General features: G+C 58.0%; 1 protein-coding gene across 11 annotated transcripts in view; it reads left to right on the top strand.

Moving 5' to 3' along the window:
* The window catches only part of ABLIM3 (actin binding LIM protein family member 3), a 55541-nt gene that overhangs the window by 18282 nt on the left and 14396 nt on the right, over nt 1-22863 (top strand). For 9 of the 11 annotated variants that reach the window (XR_012837737.1, XR_012837740.1, XR_012837742.1 and 6 more), the window contains exons 2-6: nt 13833-13973; nt 16500-16683; nt 17097-17209; nt 19667-19793; nt 19900-19993. Coding sequence is in view for 2 of the 11 variants with exons in the window: in XM_075766501.1 (XP_075622616.1) it covers nt 13833-13973; nt 16500-16683; nt 17097-17209; nt 19667-19793; nt 19900-19993 (659 nt within the window). In the remaining 9 variants the exon portion in view is untranslated. The remainder of the gene's footprint in view (nt 1-13832; nt 13974-16499; nt 16684-17096; nt 17210-19666; nt 19794-19899; nt 19994-22863) is intronic. The other 2 variants (XR_012837738.1, XM_075766502.1) reach the window with 1 other exon arrangement.

Genomic DNA, 22863 nt, shown 5'->3' with positions numbered 1-22863 from the left:
TTAAAAATAGCAAATCCAACACCCCTCATTCCCTCGTTATGACGCAGTCTCCCAGGTTGGAGTTACAATGCCAGCGTGAATATGGTTTAAAATAAAACAAGTGAATGTACTGCACTCTGCAGAATAGAAGAACAAGCTCCAGCCTGGAGAAATGACATGGAGGAGTCTTTGGTCTTCTAACCCGTGCCTGCATAAAGCAAGAATTTCTCTTCCTTGCAGTGCTTGTATTGGCCAGATAAATGATACTATGCACAGAGCCGTTAGTGGAGTAATACAGGAGGTATTCAGCCCATCAGGGAATCAACTGATCACAGAAGAAACCAGGAAGAAATTAGCTCAGTGCATTATGGTTTGGGGCTTTCTAGAGCATCACGTGCAGACCACCTTGCCAAGTATCAGCTGGACGCTAATCTGAATGATCAGGGCAGAGAGGTGCTGGACTCAGCAGCACTGTGGTCCCTCTGAAATAGCAGGGTGCAGATGTGCGGGCTAACCGAGTGGATCCTCTCCCAGAAGTGGGTACCAGACTATGTAAGCAACAGTCTGCTGCAAGGTGGCAGGTTGCCAGCCTGGCTCTATCTCATCTAATGGGGCTGGTATCGAAAATCCTAAATCCCCACATTTTTCACTCTCAGACACTGCCCTAGTTTAAAAATGCTGGTTCCTGGCTTGCTTTGTAATATTTTAAATATAGCATCCTTTATGTTTTTGATGTATGCACCATATGTTTTGAAAACTGCAACAAAATCCACTGGGCTTGTGGGTGGAGGTTAAAGGGAAAAAGCATTTCCATACGGGAAGCCACAAATACAAAACACAGCAGCAAACAGAAAATCCCTCCATGCATCAGCCAGAAATAAGCTCATTTCTGTCCTGGCTGTCTCCGGCGTGTTCGTGTGCGTGCGAGGAACTAGCCTGAATGTTTCCATTGTGTCAGCTCCTGTCCTGAACACCCTGGCACTGACTCCACAGCCCCCTCCAAGGCTCAGCAGGAGATGCCACTGTCTCGGAGACCATCTGACAGCTCCGTTGCCCTTTTCCTTCCTTGGAAAGCCCCTTTGCTTTCTTGGGTTTTGGGGGTGGTTTTGGCTGGGACAGATCCTTCCTACTAAAGCTCATCTGGGCTGCTGCATCCCTTGCTGGCGGCGGCGGGTGGGCTTTGGCAGTGAAGGGGAGAGTCCCCCTGGGCTCACTGCACTCCCCCGCAGCATGGACTGTCTCCCAGCATTGAACACAGACGCTATTTAGGAAGGAAATTTGGCCTCAGTGAAATGACGAGCTAATGGTTTTCATCTTTTGTCCAGGATCTCAAGTTTAATCTCTTCTACCACGCACATCTGGTACCCCTTGACTCTAGGGCTCAAGGGCGTCTGCTCACATGGACGCCCCAAACCTGCCCGGCCCGCGTAGAGCAGAGAAGATGTCGAGGTGTCTGCCTTCTGTGTTCTCGCTGTCTGGGGCTGCTGGGTGAGCTGTTTGGCTGGCTGTAGCTCACCCACTTGTCATGCCTCGTGAATAAAATCTGGGGGAGGAAACAGGCTCCAGCCAGCGCTGGGCTGTGTCCCTCGAGACCACCCTGCCAGGTCCCCACCCCAGGTGAGCAGGAGAGAGGCTGGGGTGGCCAAGGGCAGCAGTGGGGCTGGGGGGACCCTTGTGGCTTTTGGGTGGCCCAAAGCTCCTGCTGGAGGTTGCAGCTCTGGTTTGTCACCACACTTTGAGGATGGGGGGGATGCAGCGACCATGTGCATCGAGGGAGGGGGATGTCATGGGATGGCCACAGTGGAGGAGGGGATGTGGGGAACACTTTCATATTTGCTCTTGCTCTGCAGCATCCCATTGCACTGGAGATCTGGGGCTCGGACTGTGTGTCACCCCATAGGGTATGCATGCATCTGGTTTAACCTGGCTGCTCACTCGCTTTGTCTCCCCCCCCTCAAGATGGGAGAGAGAATCAAAAAGGAAAAGAAAAAGTAAAACTCATGAGTTGAGATAAAGACAGTTTAATATGACAGAAAAGGAAGATAATAATAATGGTAAAAGAATATACAAAACAATTTCTCACCACCCAAAGCCAATGCTGCATTAATTCCTGAGCCATGATCCCACCTCCCAGATAGCTTCCCCAGTTATATACAGAGCATGATTGTCATATGGTGTGGACTATCCCTTGGGTCATTTGGGTCAGCTGTCCTGGCTGTGTCCCCTCCCAACTTCTTGTGCACCCCCAGCTACTCATTGGGTGGAGTGGGGTGAGAAGCAGAAAAGACCTTGATTCTGTAAGCACTGCTCAGCAGTAACAAAAACGTCCCTGTGTCATCAACACTGCTTTTAGCACAAATCCAAAACATAGCCTCATACTAGCTACTATGAAGAAAATTAACTCTATTCCAGCCAAAACCAGCACAGCGTGCCCTGAGGACAGCAGGGCAGAGGGAGGCTGCTGCTGCAGTTTTGGCTGTACGCTGCGGATGGTGTCCTGCAGACAATGTGGCCTCAGGTGGTCTTCCTGCACCTGGGATCCACAGAGGCCACCAAGAGCAGCTATGTGTCTCCGTGACAGCTCAGGTGGGTTTGTGCTTGCCCACAATCCCTGTCCTAGGGTACTGCCCAGCCCTGCTTTGGCGCCCAGGCAGAGCTCAAGCCATGGGTGTGTGATGTGTTTCTGTTCAAGATGCACTCATCTGCCTCACGCCTCCTCGCTCATACACAATTTATTTGTATCTATAGCAGCTCAGGCAAGATTTTTAAGCTGAACCAGATGTAAGGATGAAATCCCAACTTCAGCTTCTCAGCAGGGATCCTGCCTCGAATAAACCTTTCCGCAGCCCAAAATGCTGATCTCAGAGTGCTGCACATCTGCCGGGGAGGCGGTGGCTGGCAGGGGCGGCAGCAAACACCAGCAGCGGGAGCGGCCCTGGTGCGGTACCCAGGCTGCGTGCGGCAGGCAGGGGATGCCTCCGGCTGCGGATCAGGGCTGGGATGTTGCAGAGAGATGTGCGTGGGGCAAGAGGGCAGGAGCATGTTTGTTGGCTCTCACCGTGTCCCTGGCCCGATTGTTGGGTTTGTGTGTAAAAGGGTGGGGTTTGTGCAGCACCGTAGGAGCCCGGTCTCAGCTCTCGCGGCAGGTGCCATGAGGGCTCTGGACCCAGAGGGCTGTGACCCACTGGTGCAGGGCTGGGATGCTCACCACGGGGGGCTCTCGGCAGCTCCCTGCCGGTGTCACCCCGGGCTTCGTTCCTAGTGCTGATTGCTTCATCAGACTTCCTAAATTGCAGCTGACCCTCTGAATTGAGAGGCAGTCCCTCAAGAGGGTCCTGTTCTAGCTTTCTGGGCCCAGATCCAGCATCTTAGCAGCCTCCCGAGTGAAGAGCTGATGAGTGTGCGTGCAGGCATCTGCTCGGGATGTCTGAATGCGTGTGTCCCCCGCGGTGGTGGGGCACCTCTGTCATCTCCTGCTGGGGTGAGGAGAGAGAAGAGCTCTGGGCAGTGCATGTGCTCTTGATTCGACCCCTGGGGACGCCTGTTTGCTGTCTGCATCCTCCATATCTCCTTCAGCTCGCATACACATGCTTCTCACCCTCTCCCCCGCCCCATGGCTTTACTGCTCCGTTTTTCTTGAAAGCAAAGCAAATCGATAGTTGCCAGCACTCCTGGGCAGCTCCGTGCAGCTCCCCGGCCCTGCACTGACTTGCTTGGGCCGTGCAGCCCGGTGTGGTGCCACGGTGCCCTGCCCGGCTGCCGGCTCTGCACCAGCTCCATGGCAGTCCCTGCACGGCTTGGCCGGCTCCCAGACTGCGGGTGACACTTGGGCTCCTGACCCCGGCCGTGGGAGCTGCAGGGTGCTTTGAGGTGCCTGAATCAAGCTCTTCTCAGCCCTGCACATCCTGTGAGGAGTGGCTTGTGGCACCAAAGCCACAGGCTGCACAAGCTTGGGGAGAAAGTGCCTTGTGCAGAGACCTCAACATGGCATCTCACTTCCCAGCACTGCTAGTCCCGAGTTGCTGGTGGGAGCTTCGTACCACTGCCGTGGATCTGGATAGCAGTTGGATAGCCAGTGCTGGGGAGCTGCACCAGCAAGGAGCAGTCCTGCTCACCCCAAAAGCATGCTTGGGACTGCCGCAGTCCTCGCTGGTGCCCTGCTGTACCTGGGCTCTGGCAACCAAGAGCCTCAGTCACCTCCGGGCACTGCAGCTGGGGCTGGCCATGCGGATGGCTGCCACTGCCCAGCTTCACCATGGGGGCTATTTTGGGACTCCTTCATGAGTCTGACCTCAGGTTAGAGCAGGGCATGAGCTTCAGGACTGTGACTAGCTAGTGTCCTCGCAAAGATTTTAAGAGAAGGAAAGTAGCTGCCTGGCTTGCAGAGGTGCGGAGCATCCTTGCTTCTGCCTGGGAATGGGGCAGAGGGGGCTGCTCACAGCTGTCCTGCTGGAGCCACCCCGGACCAGGACCCAGCACCAGCCTGGGGACCACCATGCCGTCCCCTCCTGTTCGGCATAACTCCCTGCTCCAGGCTCACCACGGCTCCTGCCCTGGGCAGCCATGCATTTCAGCCATTATTAATTAAAATGCGATCTAGCCTTTCTGTTCCTCTCCCCAAGATGCCAAGAACTGCTATAGTATTCTCAGGGATAATAGGGAGGGGAATTAAATAGTTACTGTGAAATTTGAGCTGTGCCTTTTGGAGATTTATTGCCACTCCTAGAGCCTGAGATTCCCTGTTGAGTGCTACGTCTCCAGCCCCACGCTCAGTGGAAATACCATGCCTGCCTGGGAGACTGAGCATGCCATGTAAGATATACAGGCAGCTGCGGCACGTTCAGCCTGCATGCAGATATGGTACACCAGGTGCTGGGGGATCTCTTTTCTGTGAGCCATCGGAGGGGCTGAGCTCCTCATCTCTGACCTGCGTGGTTATCTGCAGCATATCAGTTCTGGGATGCAGCCCGGGGCCCTGGTGGGACAGGCACTCTGGGTGTGATACCGCAGGTTAGGATGAGAACAGCATTGCTTGTGGAGAGCAGCTCCCGGTGCAAATGCAGTGCTGGGAGCAGAGGCAGGCAGCAGCCAGGAGGGTTTTGCCTACAGCTCTGAGCGCTGTGCCCAGGAAGGTGACCGTGGGAGGCGCAGCCCCAGCCCCAGCCCTACCTGCGAGGAGGGGGCTGCTGGATGCACAGCCTTCCTTCTCTCACATCACCCAGTTCTTCCATTCCTCCTGCAAATTGCTGCTGAGGGGGGGCACACAGAAGGTGGGAAGGAGCTGGCCCAGTGCAGGGGGGGCGAGCATCCCACAGACCCTTCTTGGAGGGGACGAAATGGGAGTAACTGCCTGGTGCTCTGTCTTAGTCATTGCAAAAAATCCCCAAATCCCAGCTGGGGGGCAGCTTGGGCCTGGCACAGGGAGCCAGGCTGCCGCCCTCCCTTGGGGGTTCTGCTCAAGCCCAGTTTGGGTGTCTGTGGAGCCCAGAGATCTACTGGAAGGGGCTTCTGTGATGTTTGCAGACAGGCAAATGTGCTAGCACCAGGCGTCCCGGCTGCAATTGCAGTTCAAGGAGATCTTGTTGCCATGACAAGCTGTACAAGTACTATCTGGGAAAAAAAGACCCCAGCAGCGCTTGTTGGAGATGGGAGAAAAGCAGCCAGTGTGGAGGGCACATACCTACCACACACACCATGCGCTAATGTGCCTGCAAGCACGTGTGTTCAACCGCACATGTTAAACTCCTCCTAACACGCATTATCCTGCAATGTTATGCCCCCAAAACCTCCTGCCTTGCTCCAGCCCCCTCCCAAGCTCCGTGCCCCCGCAAGGTTCCCTGGCCGATGACTCTTGCCTCAGTGGTGCTCTGGGTATGACTGTTGCTGCCACCCTGCAAGTGAGGATGCTACGCACAGGCTTGTTCCCCGTGGTGCTCCCTGGCCGCTGCTGGGCTGGGTGGATGGGGGTTATTGGGACAGCATGCTCCCTGGCTCACCAGCTCCGCGCAGCCCAGGGAATAGCTGTCAGGCTGGGGAAGCCTGTGAGCACCACACAAGGCTTTCTGTTGTTCTGCTGCTCTGTACCAAGGTCTTCAAATTTCCCTGCAGCTGCAAGAATGAAAGAGCAACTTTTTCCTCTTTTTCTTGATAATCTGGAAAAATCTCAATTGCAGCAGTCGGTGCTTTAAGCAAACCAGGGACATCCTGGTGCCCCTCGCCCAGCACACCCCGGGGCCCTGTTGGCAGTGGGGCTGGGGGTGGGTGGTGGCAGGAGGGATCCCCAGGGGGCTGCAGGTTTCTGCAGGGGAGGAGGTAAAACTTGCTGCAGCCTCAGCCAGCAGTGGGGGTCTCTGGGTTTCCCCAGCACATTATGGCCCTGCACTGGGGAAGTAAACATCCTGCAGGCAGGCACGGGCAGCTGCCGGCAGCAGGGTCAGTGCGGGAAGACAATCGCCGGCTTCCTCTGTGCTCACGTTTGGAGAATAATTTCCATGAATGCAGCCAGAAACAAACTCTGCTGTGCAGGCAGGGCCCTCGCTATTCACTGCTCTTTTTTTCCTTTTTCCTTCTATCCTCTTTTTCTCCTTCCTTCTTTCCCTCTTTACCCTTCTCCTTTGTCTCCTCTGGTTTTTGACCTCCCTCCTCTCTCTTTTCAGAGCGGTAGCAGTGTGTACCCCCCACAGACCAGCTCCCACCCTGGCACGTGGTCCTGCCGTGCCCTTGCTGTTAGCACGAGGCTTTGGCACCCACTTGGGCACCTTCCCATGTCACTGGCCAACCACAGTGGCCGCCACCACTTGTGTCTGTGTGACAGTGACAGTTTGTTGCCTCCTCCCAGTTCCAGCTTGACATGAGCTCTGGGGAACCCCCCCAGCACTGGCTCCTTTGCTTCCCAGTGCGGTGCTGGGAGCTTGGGGAGCAGAGCACAAGGAGAGGCTGGTTCTGCCCGCTCCACCCCTCTGCGCAGGCAGCACTGTCCTGTGTGGTGCAAAGCACGGTGCTGCCGGCTCTCTGGGCTGCGCCCACACCCTGGCCCCCATCCTTCCCGCCATCCTCCCGAGACATGGCGTGAGTCTTTGAGCATCCCGAGGTTCAAATCCACAGCAAGTGGGTCGGGGACTGGAGCGGGGCCAGAGCGTGCATTTGAGCTCCTTAGCGCAGTGGTTTCGCGCGGCTGCCAGCCCTCCCGGGAGAGGCAGCGGGTGGGGGGAGGCGCAAACGGGCCAGGCAAGGGTGCTGCAGGGTGGGAGCACGGGGCTGGAACCTCTGCCCTGCATCCTTGATGTATCTCTGCAAAGAGCTTAGCTGCCGTTATCCTCTGTGATATCCAGCCACGCTCATGCAGGTCCTCCTCGCGATGCCTGGCTAAAGAGGACTCCCTCCCCCGTGTGATGCCAGTGCTGGCGCGGTGTCCCCGTCCCAGCCCCATCTCGGTGTCCCCATCCCAGTGTCCCTGTCCCAGCCCCGTCCCGCTGCAGGAAGCCACATGCCCTCGCCTGCGCTGGCATCTGCTGCTGCAGTTCTGCTGGCTGCCATCCTTGCGACAGCCACGTCTTGTTTGTGTCCTGTGTCACGCCGAGGAAGCTGACGCGGTGCGGGAGTGACAGCAGTGGGGGGCAAGGGGACCGCGTGAGGCAGGTGGAAGCAATAATTGGTCATGATCTAATTAGGGAAGCCTAGGGCTAGATTAAGAGCTGTGACACAGTGGAGGGCTTTTAGCCGTAAGCTGCAGATGGCTCTGCCTGCGAGCTGGGAGAGGAGAGGCTGGTGAAGACTTGCCGGGGGTCCGTAATCCTGCCTGCACGATGCTCCGTGCTGACTAACAGGACTGTTTTCTGAGGGTTTGGAAACACCTCTGTGCCTGGTCCGTGTAAGGCAGGCGGTCCCTGTGCTCCCAGCCCACGCTCCCCACGCTGCCCCCTCCCTGCCGGTGCTGTCACGGCCCACTCCTGCGCCCCACTCATGGGAACAGCAATGGATGCAACGCAAACACTGGGAGAAGCAGCCGGAGGTGCTCCAGGCTCAAACTATCCCACAGCAGATCCGTAGTACCTGCCCTCAGCCCGTTCCTTTATCAGGAGCACCCAGCCTGCCCAAGCTTAAAAACGCAAATATTAAGTAAGGAATCATGTGACACTTCTGGATTTTCCGTAAGGGAAAGATCAGAAGATAAAATATTTTGACCAAAGGTAAATACATCATTTTCTCCTTGATGGAAATGACTTTTACCTGCAGAAGCTTGATGGAAAGCAGTGGCCAGCTGCCTGAGCACCGAGATGGCCATGCAGATGTCACAGCAGGTGTCAGATTCACTGCTGGAGCTGGGCACCCCAACTGCTGGCCCCTTGCTTTATTTCAGGGGTAATTTGGCTGGTCTTTCTCAGCTGGCCCACCAGCACGGCGGGGTGCACGTGCCTATGTTGTGCCCCTTCACGGCTATTTGCAGCTGCCAGCCCCCAGCACCTTTCTCTGCTGTCATCTTCTCGGCAGGGAGCTGGGGGGAGCAAGTGGCCATGATGGCCAGAGCAGGCTCGTTGCCGCATCCCAGGGTTGGAGGCGGCCGAGGCGGGACGGCCAGCTGTGACTCTCCCTGTACCCGCCCACGGCACCAGCATCGTTTGGCTCTGAGCCCATCTTTCCCTTCCTCCTCAAGGTGTTTTTACAGCCATGACCAAGCTCTTTGGCCATTGCGGGACTGCAGGCACAACCCTCAGACCAGCTGCTGATGAGAAACCCATATCCCACGGCTGCTGGAGCTCCCACCCTTCCTCCCCGGCCGCCCTTGGGACGCAGCATGGCTCCTGCCTGGAGGGGAAATCCTCCCCCTCGCCATCACCTCCCACGGGGCTCAGAGCTGGCCAGGTCACCCTGCAGCCCTGCTATGGCAAGAGGATTTGGGACACGGGCTCCTGCCCTGGGGGCTCCCTCCCTCCTGGCAGGGCGTTCTTTCACATCCCCTCGCTCTCTGCCCTCAGTCCAGGACATCACGTCCCATCACCAGTGCTTCACCCCAGCCTCTCCTTCAGCTTCCAGTGCTTCCAGCAAAATTCCTTTCTGGCCAGTCATTGCCGCCCCTTGGCCTTGACGCCTCCGGGGCCGGCGCACTGGCGGGGCCAGGCTTCCTCTTCCTGAGCCGCCCCGGCCCCCGCCGCGCTCCCGGCCCCCTCCTTGCCTTCGCCCAGTGTGGTGGCATTGGCCCTTCCCTGGGGACATGAGGGTGCAGGGTCTGCCAGGTGAGCCCACCTTGGGGTTCGGGTGCCCGGTGGGGGTTCCCAGCTCCCCTCACCCTTCCCAGGGGAGCTGCATCCCGAGCATCCTCTGTGCAACTCCAGTGGGTTTTTGCGAGAGGTGATTTACAGTTAGCACAGGGAGTGTGCAGAGGGTGACTGCGGTGAATCACTCACTGTGGGACAGTGGGGAGGAGTGGGAGGCAGTGGCTGCTGGTAGGGGGCTCAGGCCCATGGGGAGGTGTGAGGACCCCCGATGGCACCGTCTGCCCTGACACACTGCTGCAGTTCCCCCTCGCCCCTGGACATCCACCCCAATTCAGGTCTCACCCAGGCACAGACCCAGCACCCCTGGAGCTGGCCCCATGCTGACACCCACAGCACCCAATGGGGACATCTCCCCCACACGTGGCCAGCACCCGTTTGCTCACACCTGACTGCTGGTGCTCAGCCTCAGCAGCACCCCTTCCCATCCCCTGACACCCACCCGTCTCAGCTTCCCACAGTGGCACTGCCTCTCGTTATTAGTCAAAAGGTGATTTGCTTTTCCACAGTCCCCTTCACCTGTGGCTCTCCAAGCATTGTGCAAATAGTCATTACTGGTAATTAATTAAATCAGGCCTCCCCATCCCTCTGTGGAGATGCTGTCTCATAAACATGCTGATAGCAAACACAGCGTCAGGGCAGGCTCTCTGGGCTGGGTGGGAGCTTCTAATTACCTGTTGCTAATGATGCAATCCCCACCTGCAGCAGTTTCTACCTAATTGACCTTCCTGGAGGGCTGATGGGCTGGGAGAGGGAGATAGGTAGGGAAGCAGTGGGACCTGGTCTGATCCCAGTAAGGGATGATGGGTGGATCTTTATAAATGTGCCTGAGTGTCCTGTTCCTTGCAGCTTGTGTTCCTGGTTTGCTGCTGGTGGTACCTGGGGCTGCCTGGGTAGGAGGTGGGGGGGGCCCAGGTAGCTGATGGAGCTTGCTGTGTGTCAGCCTTTCAGCCCCGAGCCACCTTGGGGGGGTTGTGCCCTGCTACTTGCGTTGGTGTTGAGCTGCCATCCCTCCAAGGTAGACAGAGATCATCTCCCATCAGCCCCTCCCATCCCAAAGGGATCAAAGTGTTTCAGAGGCAGTGTAAGGGCTCAGCACTGCCCTGTCCCTCTGCTCCTTGGTGGAGGGCTGTGATGCTGTGCAGGAAGAAGACAGGAAGGCAAACAAGGTTGTTGATCCTCCTGAAGTGGTAGGTAGTTGCTCGGGGAATGAAGGAGGGGGATTGCCCAGGGATGCGTAGCAGGAACCTGCAGGTTACTTGCTGCAGCATGGCTTGGAGGATCTCTTGGATGAGGTCCCTCTGCCCTCCTGGGGAACAAAGCTCATCTATGCAGCCTTGGGTGTTGTTTGGGGGCACTGTCGTTCCCCCCACCAGGTTGCAATTGCCCTTGCTTGGATATGGCTGCTGCTGTCTGTCCCTAAGACTGTGCAGGGCACCGATCCCTGACCGGAGGTGCCACCCTAATCCAGATCAGTGGGAAATCTGTTGTGTGCCCATGCGGCCCTGCGGCAGCTCGCTGCCTAGCTGTGGCCACAGCAGCTCCTTGGGCTCCACGGATCAAGTGCCAGCCAGGACGTGGGGGCAGCCCTGGAGGAAGCCAGCCCCGGGCAGCCTTTTGTGCTGCATTGTGGAGTACAAATACATTAATCGCTGAGAGAAGCCAGCTTAATTCCCCGCTATACCAGAAAAAGCAGGAGCAAACTAGGGTGAGATTAAGGCATTCCTTGGGCAGCTCCCACCCCCTTAGCCTGACTGCTGTATCTCGGTCTGTGAGGCCACTAATGCTACTTACATTATTACTGGATTATTTTGGTGTAATGAGCTTTGCCCTGCTCAGCTGTCCCTCTGCTCAGGGGTGTTGTGATGTGTAATACTTCCTGCGCGAGGCCACGAGGCGGGCAGCTGCCTGCTCAAAAACAAGCAGAGCCTGAGCAAAACAATGCATTAATGTTCCTGGAGCAAAATTCCTGCATGGACCGGAGGTTAATCACAAATCAGGGAGCTTTTGGCTTAGTGCTGAACAAAGCCAGCAGGCGGGAGGGCAGTGGTGCCCTAAGCCGGGTCCTGACCCATCTCCATGGGTACAAATAGGAGTGACCGTATCGGTTTCATCTCTGCCAGCGGTGGAATGCAGCTATGAGCATCTCTTCCATCCTCGACTCCTTTTCCTCTGCCTTCCCTCCCATCAGACCTGCCGGCGCAGGGGCCTGGTGATGTGTTGCTATGGACACCAAGAAGTTTCCCCGAGAGACCAGAAGCCTGGAATAAGTGATGCCTGCATTTTCTGACATTGATTTTTTTTTTTCTTCCCTCTTTTTTTATTATTAATGTTTGTTTAAGTGTTGATTAATTCCCCTCCCTCCTGTTTTTTCTCTCCGAGCTTTGTGGATGGCTGTGGCTGTGTCCCAGGGCTTGGCTTCTGCTTCATTCTCCACGAGGGTGCGAGCACTGGGTGTGTGGGAGGAAGTTTCAGTGCTGTAACTGTTGCTCTGCTGGACACCCCTACAGAAGAGATTCCCCATTTATTCCAGCCTCGGGAGATCCTGGCAGGGTCAGGCCAGGGTTTCCCCCCCCGGCTGCTGCAGAGTTCATGGTCACCCAGTAGCAGCAGCTACGCAGGAGGTCCTGGAGCCCCTTTTCCCAGGGCTTGCACATCCCGGCAAAACATGCCTGCAAAAACATGGGCGGGGGGGGGCACCCTGCTCCCTTTACAGGTGTCCTTCGTCGTATTTGGGACCTGAAGGTGACACAGATCTAGAGCCAGACACAAACTAGTTAGTGGCTCTGCTGGTCTGAGCTCCAGACCTGGCTCCCATTTTATAGCACCTGTGCTGGCACTGCAGAACCTTGAGTACCTCCAGTGCCTCTGTTGGCCTCTGAGAGCTCTTGGCCTGCAAGAGCATCATCAGGAGGGAAGTCCCAGCAACTCTTAGAAGTTCACGTCAAGGCTGGAGCTTGAGCTTTGCAGGCATCTGGGAGGCACTCGCAGGAAGGCACCTTGGCTTTCCTTGCAGCCCTCAGGTCTGACTCGGCAAGGCAGCCAGCCCCCAGCAGCTCCATAGCCCCCGGGGATGGAGCAGCGGTCAGGGAGGGTCAGCCTGTTTTCCCAGAGGTGAGCAGTGCAGCACGTCTGTAGAGCATGTCTCTGAGCACTTGGCACATGGGATGGGATTTTACGGTGAGACAGTCTCAATGTCATTTTGACTTCTCTTTCTTTGCTTTTGAGGCCACTAATGGGCTGTTTCTGTTCCCCGTCACACGATCTGCCCCACAGTGAACGAGGAGCCTCTCTGATGAGTGATCTCTTCTGTCCTGTGCCCCTTCCTCTGGGCTCTGGAGGGAGTTCACATACCAGGTTTCAATCAGCTGCTTCTCTTGTTCCTGGGAATGCAGTTCAGCACCAGGTCAGAAAGTCTCTGGTCCATTGAAATCCTGCCCTTCACTGTTCGAGTTGCACAAATTGCAATTCCCTTCCTGAAATCTTACAGCAAACAAATCCTTTACTGCTTGGTCACTGCCTGCAATGGTTAGCATGGTGTCAGCCAGCCCAGAGCTTCTGCAAGCAGCCCATGCACTTGCAGGTGAGGCAGGGAAATTAGGAGGTGCTCGTTAAGGTGTTTTCAGTGTGTGTTCGGGGATTGTGCTGAGACAGCAGAAAGACCCCCTGCTCCATACAGTTCCTCACCTGCAGCGTGGGGTGAGGCTGCAGAGCATCAGCCCTTCCTGGTGGTTTGCAGAGCTGCTGGAGGGGGATGAGAGTGGAGGTGAGTTCCAGGACCTTCTGCAGCAGGAGAAAGTTGGCTCTTGCCCGTAGCTCCAGGGGAGCCATGTTGCCCTCCCTTCCCCTGCAGTCCCTGGCTCAGCACAGAGGCTGCACATGCAGCTCCGGATGGAGCAGTGGGGCTGGGATGCTGCTCCTCACCGAGGAGGCGAGAGTCCCATCAGGGCCAAACGCTCAATTGCTGTGATGTTTGAAAGCTTCTTGAAAAATTACTTCTTCATCCAGTTCCTAACCAAACAAGTGGAAGCTCCAAAAAACAACAGTTCCTTCCCATGCTGCTGCCAAATCAGGGCTCGCTGGCATGTTTCGGAGCAGGTCAGCAGCAAGCCAGGACTGCCCAAAGGCTGAGCAGAGCTGGTGGATAGCTGGTCCCTGCGTTCTCCTTCTACACCTGCTTAGGAGACAGGAGAGCATCTGGGGAGCTCTGCTTGGCTTTGGGGTGATGGTGCAGGTGACCTGGTTGTCCAGGCAGGGACCGGGAGCAGTGCCAGGCACTTACAGGTCTGCAGTCCTAAGTACTGTGCAGTGCAAGCCAAACCTGGGTAGGGGCTCTTTTGTGGGGACAGGGAAATCCTGAATCCAGACAGGGATGTGCGCCCAGCTCAGTCAGTGGGCACTGGCACGGTCTCGGCTGTCCTTTGCCCTTAGCCATGGCCCGATGTCTGGCTGCTGCATCACAGTTGCCAGAGGGCTTTTCTGTATCTGCCCATCTGAGATCAGTGTCGTGATGCCCGGCCGTGTCCCGAATGCTAACAGATCCTTCCCCTCTCTCACTCTTCCCTCCCTCCTTTCTGCCAGCAGTTCCCTATCAGCAAAACCCCTACACTCCTGGGAGCAGCTCCACCGTCATCCAGTGCTACCGCTGTGGGGACACCTGCAAGGGCGAGGTGGTACGTGTCCAGAGCAATCACTTCCACATCCGCTGCTTCACCTGCCAAGGTAGGACGGTGCCACCCTAAGAGCTGGTGGCCAGGTTGCCCCGTGGCCCTGGGTGTAGTCTGGGGACAGACCTGCTGGCCCACTGAGGTGTGGTCACATGCCCGGGGGTGGCAGCTTCCCATAGGGGTGCACGTGGTGCGATGCAGGCAGGAGGGTAACGGCATGGGGTGGCACAGTGCAGGCAGTGCCCCTGCGTGGTGCCAGAGCTGGCAGGCTGTGAACAGGGCTGGCTGAGACCTGGGCACCATCGCTACCCTCGAGCTGCCTGAATGCCAACAGCCTGCACTGTGCCAGTCCCAGACATACCCACAGCCCATCCGTGATCTGCGGGGGACACCGCATCCTTCAGCTGCCTGCCTGCCCCCAAATCGGGAGGAGGAGGAGGAGGTGTTGCCAGCCTGGCTGAGAGGCAGCGAGGCGGGGGAGACACCCGGAGCAGCTCCTGGCAGGGCTGGGGGCGGGTGATGGATCGCTGCCACCCACGTGTGGGATGCAACCAAGGTGCCGTGGGATGCTGCTGGGGCTCGGCGGCCCCCAGGGGCTGGCAGAAATAGAGATGTTGCTTGAATCCTGCCTGAGCACAAGAGGAGAGCTGCAGAGCTGGAAGAGCTAACGGCCCAGAGCTGACGCCAAAGGGCTCTTTAGTGCATTTATCAAAGCAGCCGCTCTCAACCAGGCCGGTGGCTGCTTCTGTGGGTTGTAAAGCATCCCGTTACCAGGGCTTTTGAAAGGTCTCTGGTCTTCCAAGCTCCCAGCACCTTGTGCTAAGCAGGCATAAATCCCTGTCCCCTTGGCCATGCTTTGCTGCTCCTCCCTGGGGAACAGAGGGTTTGGCCGGAGGGCACTCTTCTCCTGAGCTGTCACCACCCCTACTGCAGCCCTGTCCACCATGGCATGGGCAGCCCTGGATCTCGGGGAGGGGGTGCAGGCCCCAGGTTGCCCTCGGGCCTGACCTACGTGTGTGGGGCGCCCTGCTGAGCCCCCTGCTCCTTCCCAGCTCAAACGTGTGGGATCGAGTGGGAGCTGCGCATCCAGACAAAGAGCTCAGACAGCCGCTGGCTTCAAAGGGTCCAGGAGCCAACAGGGAGAGCTTGGCAGTGCTCGCTGCCTGATTTCCAAGTGAAAGGGAATAAATAATGAGAGGAAATCCTCCTGTCTCACCTTCCCTCACAGCTTTTACCCCCTGCCACCTCCGGCTGGCTGCCAACAGTTCCCATGCCAGCTCCACAGCTTGTCTCTGACGTGTCTCCAGGAGCCTTGTATGGCTGGTGCAGCCCCTGGGGATGTGCTGTGGGTCCCCCAGAAAACAGGACCCCGACTTGTCTCATTTTTTCCTTGCTCCTGCTTCCTGATGCTCTCCCAGAGCTGGTGGCCTGTCCCTCGTTGCTGACAAGTAAGCGCTGGCAGGCTGTTTAGAGAGCAGTGGGTGCTGACCCTGTACCCCCGGCTGTCTACCCACAGCTCCAGGGAGCAGCTTTGCCAGGGGATGCTCTGTGGAGGAGGAGTTGCACCTCTGCCCCTTGGACCCTGCAGCCAGTGGGTCCAGCTGTGCCCTGGGAGGGTGGCTGCTGTGCAGGCTGGCCCGTGGGTGCAGGTGAGGTGTGCTAGGGGGTGAAGGGTAAAGCAGAGACAAGATGGGCTGTGCCAGCAGGTGCTCACTTGCTCTGTAATTCCCCTCTCCACCCTGTCACCTTGTAGGACAGGTGACAGGCATTGTGCAAAGGCCCCAGGACCTGGTCCCTATGCCACTCCTGATATGCCTTCCAGGGTCTGATGCTCTTGAGGTCTCTCTGTGGATGAAGGAGACGTAGGAGGGAAATGGCACTAAGGGCTAGGTCTTGCCACGTCTCCTTGGATTACTCTGATGGGCTGTGTACCACCCACAGTTCCCATAGCAAGGGCAGAAATGAGGTTGGGCTGGATGTGTGTAGAAAAAGCAGCAGTGAGAGCACCAACCTCAGTGTGTCCCAGGACCTGTTCCTATTAGGGCATGGCTTCATGTCCAAGCCAGAGAGTGGAGGTGGTTCATCATGGAGAAGGCCATGCCTCAGAGTATGAAGACCTCTCCCCAGCTGTCCCTCGGGTATGCCCAACTCTTTGCCAGTCCTGTTGTTGTCTTCCTGACACCATGAGAGTGTCAAATGGAGGGGCTGAACCCCCTCCAGGTCCAGGACGGGATGCCACGGGCCCTCCCAGGCTGTTTGTGCGTGATGAGTGGGGGCTGCAGGGGTTCCCTGCCCGGCGCTGGGGTTTCCTCTGGGAGAACCCAGCCCTGGCTGTCTGGGCAGCAGCACCCTGCACCCCGCCACAGCCCAACACTGACATCTTGTGGTGCTGGGGGAAGGCCCCAGTGCATCTGGTGGGGAGGGAAACCCTCTGAGATGCCTGCAGAAAGCTGTGTTTTCAGGGATGCCCTGGGACCTCTGCTGGAGAGGCAGCAGAGGTGGGCTCAGAGATCCTGTCCGAGCCCTGGGGCTGGACCTGCCCGCTGCCCCCTTGACGGGTGCGTGTCCTCCCCCCCCGCAGTGTGCGGCTGTGACCTGGCCCAGTCGGGCTTCTTCTTTAAGAACCAGGAGTACATCTGCACCCACGACTACCAGCAGCTCTACGGGACCCGCTGCGATAGCTGCGGCGACTTCATCACCGGAGAGGTCATCTCTGCACTGGGGAGGACCTACCACCCCAAGTGCTTTGTCTGCAGCACCTGCAGGTGAGCTGAAGCCATCACCAAGGGTGCATGACCCCCCCTGCAGAAACCCTGTGCAGCCCTTGGCTGTGTACCAGCGAGAGGGCTCTTCATTAGCCCACAGCCCCTCATTTCCCCACTCAGCACCACAGCAGGCACCTCCTCTGTGTTTTCTTAGTGGAACCCTTGGGAGGCAAGGAAATGGCTCCAACCCTTCCCTTTGCAGCCTGGAGACCTGCCTTAATGCCTGCCTTGGCCTTACCGCCCCAGCACACGTGCACGCTTGCTGCCTCCCCTTGTAGCCCTTGCCTGGAGCCCCTCTGCTCCCCGGCACCATGGATCCCACTGGCCCCTGGGGAAGGAGCTCACGGGCAGCCCCCAGCACTGCATGGAGGGGGGCGAGTGGCTCACGGCTCCTTACCTCTCCTTGGCCACAGGAAGCCGTTCCCCATTGGAGACAAGGTCACGTTCAGTGGGAAGGACTGCGTCTGCCAAAACTGCTCCCACTCTCTCATCAGCACCAAACCCATCAAGATCCATGGGCCCAGCCGTAAGTTGACTACTCTTATGTTATGTGATGGCTACAAGCAGAGGGACCACATGCCCCTGGATGGTGCTTGGGTGGATGATGGGACAGGCTTTGGGGCCAGCATGCAGCGCTGCACGGAGCCATGGGCATTTGCAGAGGTTTCGGAGGAAGAATAGGGTAGTCTTGTGGCTCCACCTGGGCTTGCAAGTCACCACTGGTTTTGGAAACTCCCTTGGCCTGTTTGTGTCCTGGGCAGGTGCCACCACCCCAGCAGGTGCTGTCTAGCAGGGAGGTTTTGGAGCTGGGTTTGCTCTGAGACAGTGCCCAGACATTGCTTTGTGTCCAGCTGCATCAAGGTCTCTGTCCAAGTGCCAGCTGCGGGACCACTCACCCGGCTTTCCCAATGCTGGCATTACTCGCCGCCTCTACAGGTGCTGAAAGCTTCTTATGCTCTTCCCCTTGCACTGATGAACCCAAGCTAAAACTCAGCAAGGGCAATGGATTCTTTCGGGTGGATTTGGCCTTGCTTTTGACCTCAGGTTGTTCCTTGGGATACCCTCCATGCTATGCTTAACCCCCCCAGTTTTTCTTTGCTACTGGCTCTCTGCCCTGGGCTGCTGCAGAGCATCCTGTGGGTGCTGTGCTTGGGGACTGGTAGAGTATCCCTGCAGCATGGAGCTGCTGCATGCAGGGTTCGCTTCAGCCTGTGTCCAGAGCGAGAGGACTGCAGCGTTAACCTGTGGTCCATGTGGCACTGTCTCCCATATGCCCCATGTTTGCTCTTGTCAAGTCCCAGGGAGGCTGTCTCAGTGCAGTGCGTGGGCAGGGAGAGCCAGATCTGCCACACTGTGGGGCCCAAACCTTGCCACATCAGCAGGCTGAGCTGTGGGGGGTCAGGTGGGGGCCTGTGCTGCTGTGGCTCAGCAAGCTCTGGAGCATCAGTGCCTGGAGCAGAGTCCTGCAGCCAGGGCCGGACCCAGGACCGTGGTGTCACCCAGTCACCATGGTGGCACTGGTAGCGGCTCTCTGGGTTGAGTCACGAGTTGGTGCTGATGGGTCCCTGGGAGCTCCCCCCAACTGCCTCCCCCCAGCTGTCACCATGGCCTTGATGGAGTTAGGGGATGTGGCAGGGTTTGAATGAGCTCCAGCGAGAGGACAGGGCTTCCCCCATCTTCCTCCACTGGCACCCCGAGCTGCCCAGAGGCAGGCCGTGGCCAGCCCGCAGCACCCCGCTGTCTCAGCTGCCTTCCTCTCCCTTCCCATCCCCTTCTAGCCAGCACTCCTGCCTGGCCCGAAGAGCAGGGTTACCTGAGGGCACCATGCTTTATTCATAGGCAGCTGCAGGCAGCAGCCAGAGGTAGCCTGCTGCCTGCGTGTGCCCCTTGTGGCCCAGGTGGCCCTGGCAGTGTCACCCAGAAGGGGTGGCAAGGGAGGTGTGCCTGCTGGAGCCCGCACTGGCATGCTCTGCAGGGAGGATCCCTAGAAAAAGGATGCTGAGCCTCTCCCTGCAGCTCCAGCCCTGCCAGCAACTCAAAACCCAGCAGGACCTGTGTGAGAGAGGGAACAGATCCTGGCTCAGCTGAGCTGGCCAGCCTGCTTTTTGCCAGGGGTCAAAAATCTGTCCCCCTTAACTTTGTCCAGCAGGCAGGGCCTTGGTGCAGAGCTGCCTGGGGATGGGCTGAGTGGAAACGCCTGCCTGTGCAGTGCTGCTGCACACCCCTGGTGCCGCAGCAGGGAGGGATGTGGCAGAGAGGGGGTTAAGGAGAAATCCCATCTGGGCAAACCTGCTGCTCAGGGGGAGAAGAGGACAAGGAGGGGTCAAGGTCAGGGGTCCGAGGCCCATGTGCTTCCTGCTCCCAGCCTTGACAGGAGCCAGGGGAAGTGGGGAAGGAAGGGAGTCTCATAAATACTGCAGCGGGGCCGGACGCGGCTGCCGGAGAGCACAGCCCTTCCTCTGCTGTGCTCACTGCTGGGCGCTTCCCACTATTCCTGCCCTGGAGGGGAGCCCCCGGGGACCAGCTGGGCCAGCATGGCCCCAGCAGCCCATGCACTTGCCCTGGCCTGAGCTTGCCACCCAGCAGGGAGAGCCGGCTCTGTGCTGTGGCAGGTGCTTGTTCAGGGTGGCTGGGTGCCAGCGGTGCCTCAGAGGTCCCAGCCTCAGCAGGAGGTTTTTCTCCTGGCTCCTTTGCTGGGAACAACCAGAGGTGGCATATTCCCACAAAGAAATGATTCTCCATAAAGAAATGATCCCCAAGAGACTACCCCTGGACTGGTCTCAGGAGCAGGGTGTTTATAACAGCAGCATTCCCTAGAAAAGGGCGTCCTTGAGCAGAGCTTTCCTCTGGGTGCAAGGGGTGTGCCAGGTTAAATAGCTGGGGTGCCTCGGTGTGGGCCAGCAGGCGTGGGTGTTCCTGCCGAGCCCCCCGCTGGGGACCTGCAGTGGTCCCACGCTCCTCTCCCCCACTTCTGTCCCCTCAGACTGCGCAGGCTGCAAGGAGGAGATCAAGCAAGGCCAGTCCCTCCTGGCCCTGGAGAAGCAGTGGCACGTCAGCTGCTTCAAGTGCCAAACATGTGGGATCATCCTCACCGGCGAGTACATCAGCAAGTGAGTGCTGCTGTCCTGGCGGCAGGCGTGGGCATGCTGGCCACTGCTGGGCTGCACTCCCTGGGGCTGCCCCACCGCTCACCCCCTTCTCCTTCCTCTCCCAAAGGGATGGCGTCCCATACTGTGAGTCTGACTACCATGCCCAGTTCGGCATCAAGTGTGAGACCTGCGACCGGTACATCAGCGGCAGGGTCCTGGAGGTGAGTCCCAGAGCCACAGCCGCCTCGTCCCGGTCTGTGCTAGGGACCGCGTGTGTCCTGCCCAGAGGTCCATGTCTTGGAGAGGAGTTAGAGTTTCAGCATCCTGCACCCTTGTCACGCTATCCTGTCTCTTGGGGCCATGGCTCTTCCTGTGGGAGGTGTGTAGACACAGTCTGACCACCTTCTCTGGAGGGTGGGAGTGGGGGAAGAAGCACCACCGTGCTGCAGACCTTTGGAGAGATGGCTTGGGTACTGGAGCTCCAGGAGCAGCCAGAGCAAGTGGTAGCCTGGGTATGCTGAGATATGTCCAGAGCCCAAGATGTGGGGACACTAGCCTTAACCAGCTGCTACCATGCCTGACTCTGGAGTGTCCCCACCGTGCTCACCCCAACCTGCCTTCTGAGCGCATCCCTGTGCAGGCAGCCTGCCTGTTGCCTTGGAAACACATCCAGCATGGCTGCCCGCTGCTGAGCCCGGACAAGGGGCTGCAGCACCCTGCCCGTGGGCAAGCAGCTGGAGCAGGGGGAGTTCCATTCCCTTAGCCAAATCCAGAGGGGGCTTTGCTCATCGTGTTGCTGGCCAGCAGAAGCCACTCTGGCAGAGCCACCGAGGGGTGCAGGGATCCCACGGGGACCCCGCAGCAAGGCGTGGGTGCAGATGGCTGTGGAGCATGTTTTGGGCAATGGTGGAGCTGCACAGCTGGTAAGGGGAGTGGGGGTTGCTGCTGGGGAGGGACAGAGAGGTCTGTCAGGGCTGGTCTGTCAGTCCCATCCTGTCTGTTGTCCCTGCTCCTGGAGGTGAAGTGTCCTGTCATGCTTTCTGTTTCTACTCCAATGTTTGCAGGGATAAAAAAAAGACAGAAGATTTTGTCTGAGGGTAAACTAAAGGCTCAGGAAGCCTAGAGAAAGATGTCAGAATGAAGCCTATTGTGATTTTTAGACCCCCTGGTGATACTATGGATCCAGACTGTGGTGGCCTTGAGAGGCAGCAGTGCTGAAAGCATGATCAGTCACTCCTGAGACCTTCCCTTCTGCGCAGCTGAGCGGGAGGGAAACACTCCCGGGACAACGTTGGTACTCACATCTCTGCCATCCCCGGACAGCAGCAATAGGAAGCTGTATCCCAAAATTAGAGGTACCGTGGCTCCACAGCGAGCCAGACAGCAGGTGCTGTGGGCTGGAGTGGCAGTGGCAGTGTAGGTCTCCAGGCTGCTGAGAGCTGTTCTAGGACAACTCCAGCCTGTTTCTCTCACAGCATACCAAGAAGTGGTCACCCCCTCCGGTTCTGCTGGCTGGCCTGGCCTGAGAGCAGCCAGGGAACCTCTCCTGAAGTTGGAGGCAGGTGCCAGGAGCCCTCCAGCACCTCCCCCTCTTCAGGGATCAGCCTCTGCTTGGGGAGGCTTTCTGCTGACTCCAGGCTTCGGCAGCAGTCCTGCTGCTGGCTGCTGTGAGCATGAGCTCAGCACTGCAGTGGCTGCCATGGGCTGACTGCCCATCACGGGGCTACTTGATGAGCAAATATCTGAATGGAGCAGGGTGAAGCCAGAGGCTCCCCTGACATCAAATCCCTGACGCTGCTCCGCTGGGCAGTCTGGTCCCCAATAACCCCGTGCCAGGACAGAGCATCCTCAGCCTCCCCAGCAGGTTAAGCAGGCTGGGTGCTAATGGTGTGAGATGTTCAGTGTCTGAGGGTGGGTGAGAGAAGCCAGAGGGGACCTGGGACGCCTGCCCCGGGCTGGGAGACTGTGCTGCCAGCCTGGCTTGCACCGTCAGCACCGCTGCCTCTGAGCCACTTGTTGCATTGCTCTTGGGGTTTTCCTCACTCAGTGCAATCACAGCGGAGTCAGGACGAGCACAGGATGTTCCTGCTGCTGCACATCTGAGGGGACGGACAGAGAGCAGCTCTGCAGGGCATGACGAGTGTGGGGGTAGCAGCAGCTCACTGGCAAGCTGGACATGGTCCTGGGGCAGTGATGAGGGGACAGTCCCTCGCCCCTGGCTCTTCTCCTGGCTCTCTCCACCTCCCCCTGTGCCCTCCAACCCCAGCTCCGCTCCCAGCATCTGTTCTTCCTGGCTGGAGGGGCCAGCCAGCTCTGCCCGCCCATGCTGGGCCGTGGGAAGAAGCTGGCTGAATCCCACGAGATGCTCTGGGCAGCAGTCATCTCGCATTAGCACCTTGCCTGCCGCACCCACGCCTGGGTGCCCTTCTTGTGCAATGGGACTCCGTGGGCTGGAAGTAACGTGCCTTAGTGCCGGGGTCCCCACAGACAGAGTCAAGGTGCCGCTTCCTCACAGGTGCCATCATGGTGCCAAGTTGTCCCAAGCTGTCTGTTTGGGTGCTGGAGGGCTGTGCCAGGCAAGCACCATGGAATGTGTGGGTGCTGTGGGCACCCCTCACCTCCCCACGGGCAGGGTTGAGCCTGCGCTCCCCACCCTCCCCAAGTACGTGCCTGCTCATTGATTTGAATGATCTATAAAAGCACAGGCTTTGTCTTCTCCGGCAGAAAGTGAAATGGAAAGGGTGCCTTTAAATAATTTTAGGCTTTAAGGAGCCTTCTCATGCTATCCCGGCAGCCTCTGGGCTTTCCCAACTGCTCCGAGCTGCACAGCCAAGCTTGGATGATTAATGAGTCTTTAAGGGACTCCAAGTGATAACGAGCAGGTCTCTTCCCCCGCAGCCTCTACCGGCCTTTTACGAGCTGTAATATTAACCAATATAAAAGGAACAAGGTTTGTGCATGGTTTGGAGAGTTGGTCCTCAAGGAGGAGTGTTGGGTGTTTTTTGGAGAAGGTCTGCATTGAAATGAAAGTTGGGACTGGGCTAGTGCATACCGCTGGGGGAGCAGGCAGGGTCCCTCCACACCCACACTC

The sequence above is a fragment of the Balearica regulorum genome, chromosome 14 (assembly GCF_011004875.1).
Source record: "Balearica regulorum gibbericeps isolate bBalReg1 chromosome 14, bBalReg1.pri, whole genome shotgun sequence".
Classification (NCBI taxonomy): domain Eukaryota; kingdom Metazoa; phylum Chordata; class Aves; order Gruiformes; family Gruidae; genus Balearica; species Balearica regulorum.
Note: the sequence above shows the minus strand (reverse complement) of the source record. Positions and strands in the feature narration are given on the sequence as shown.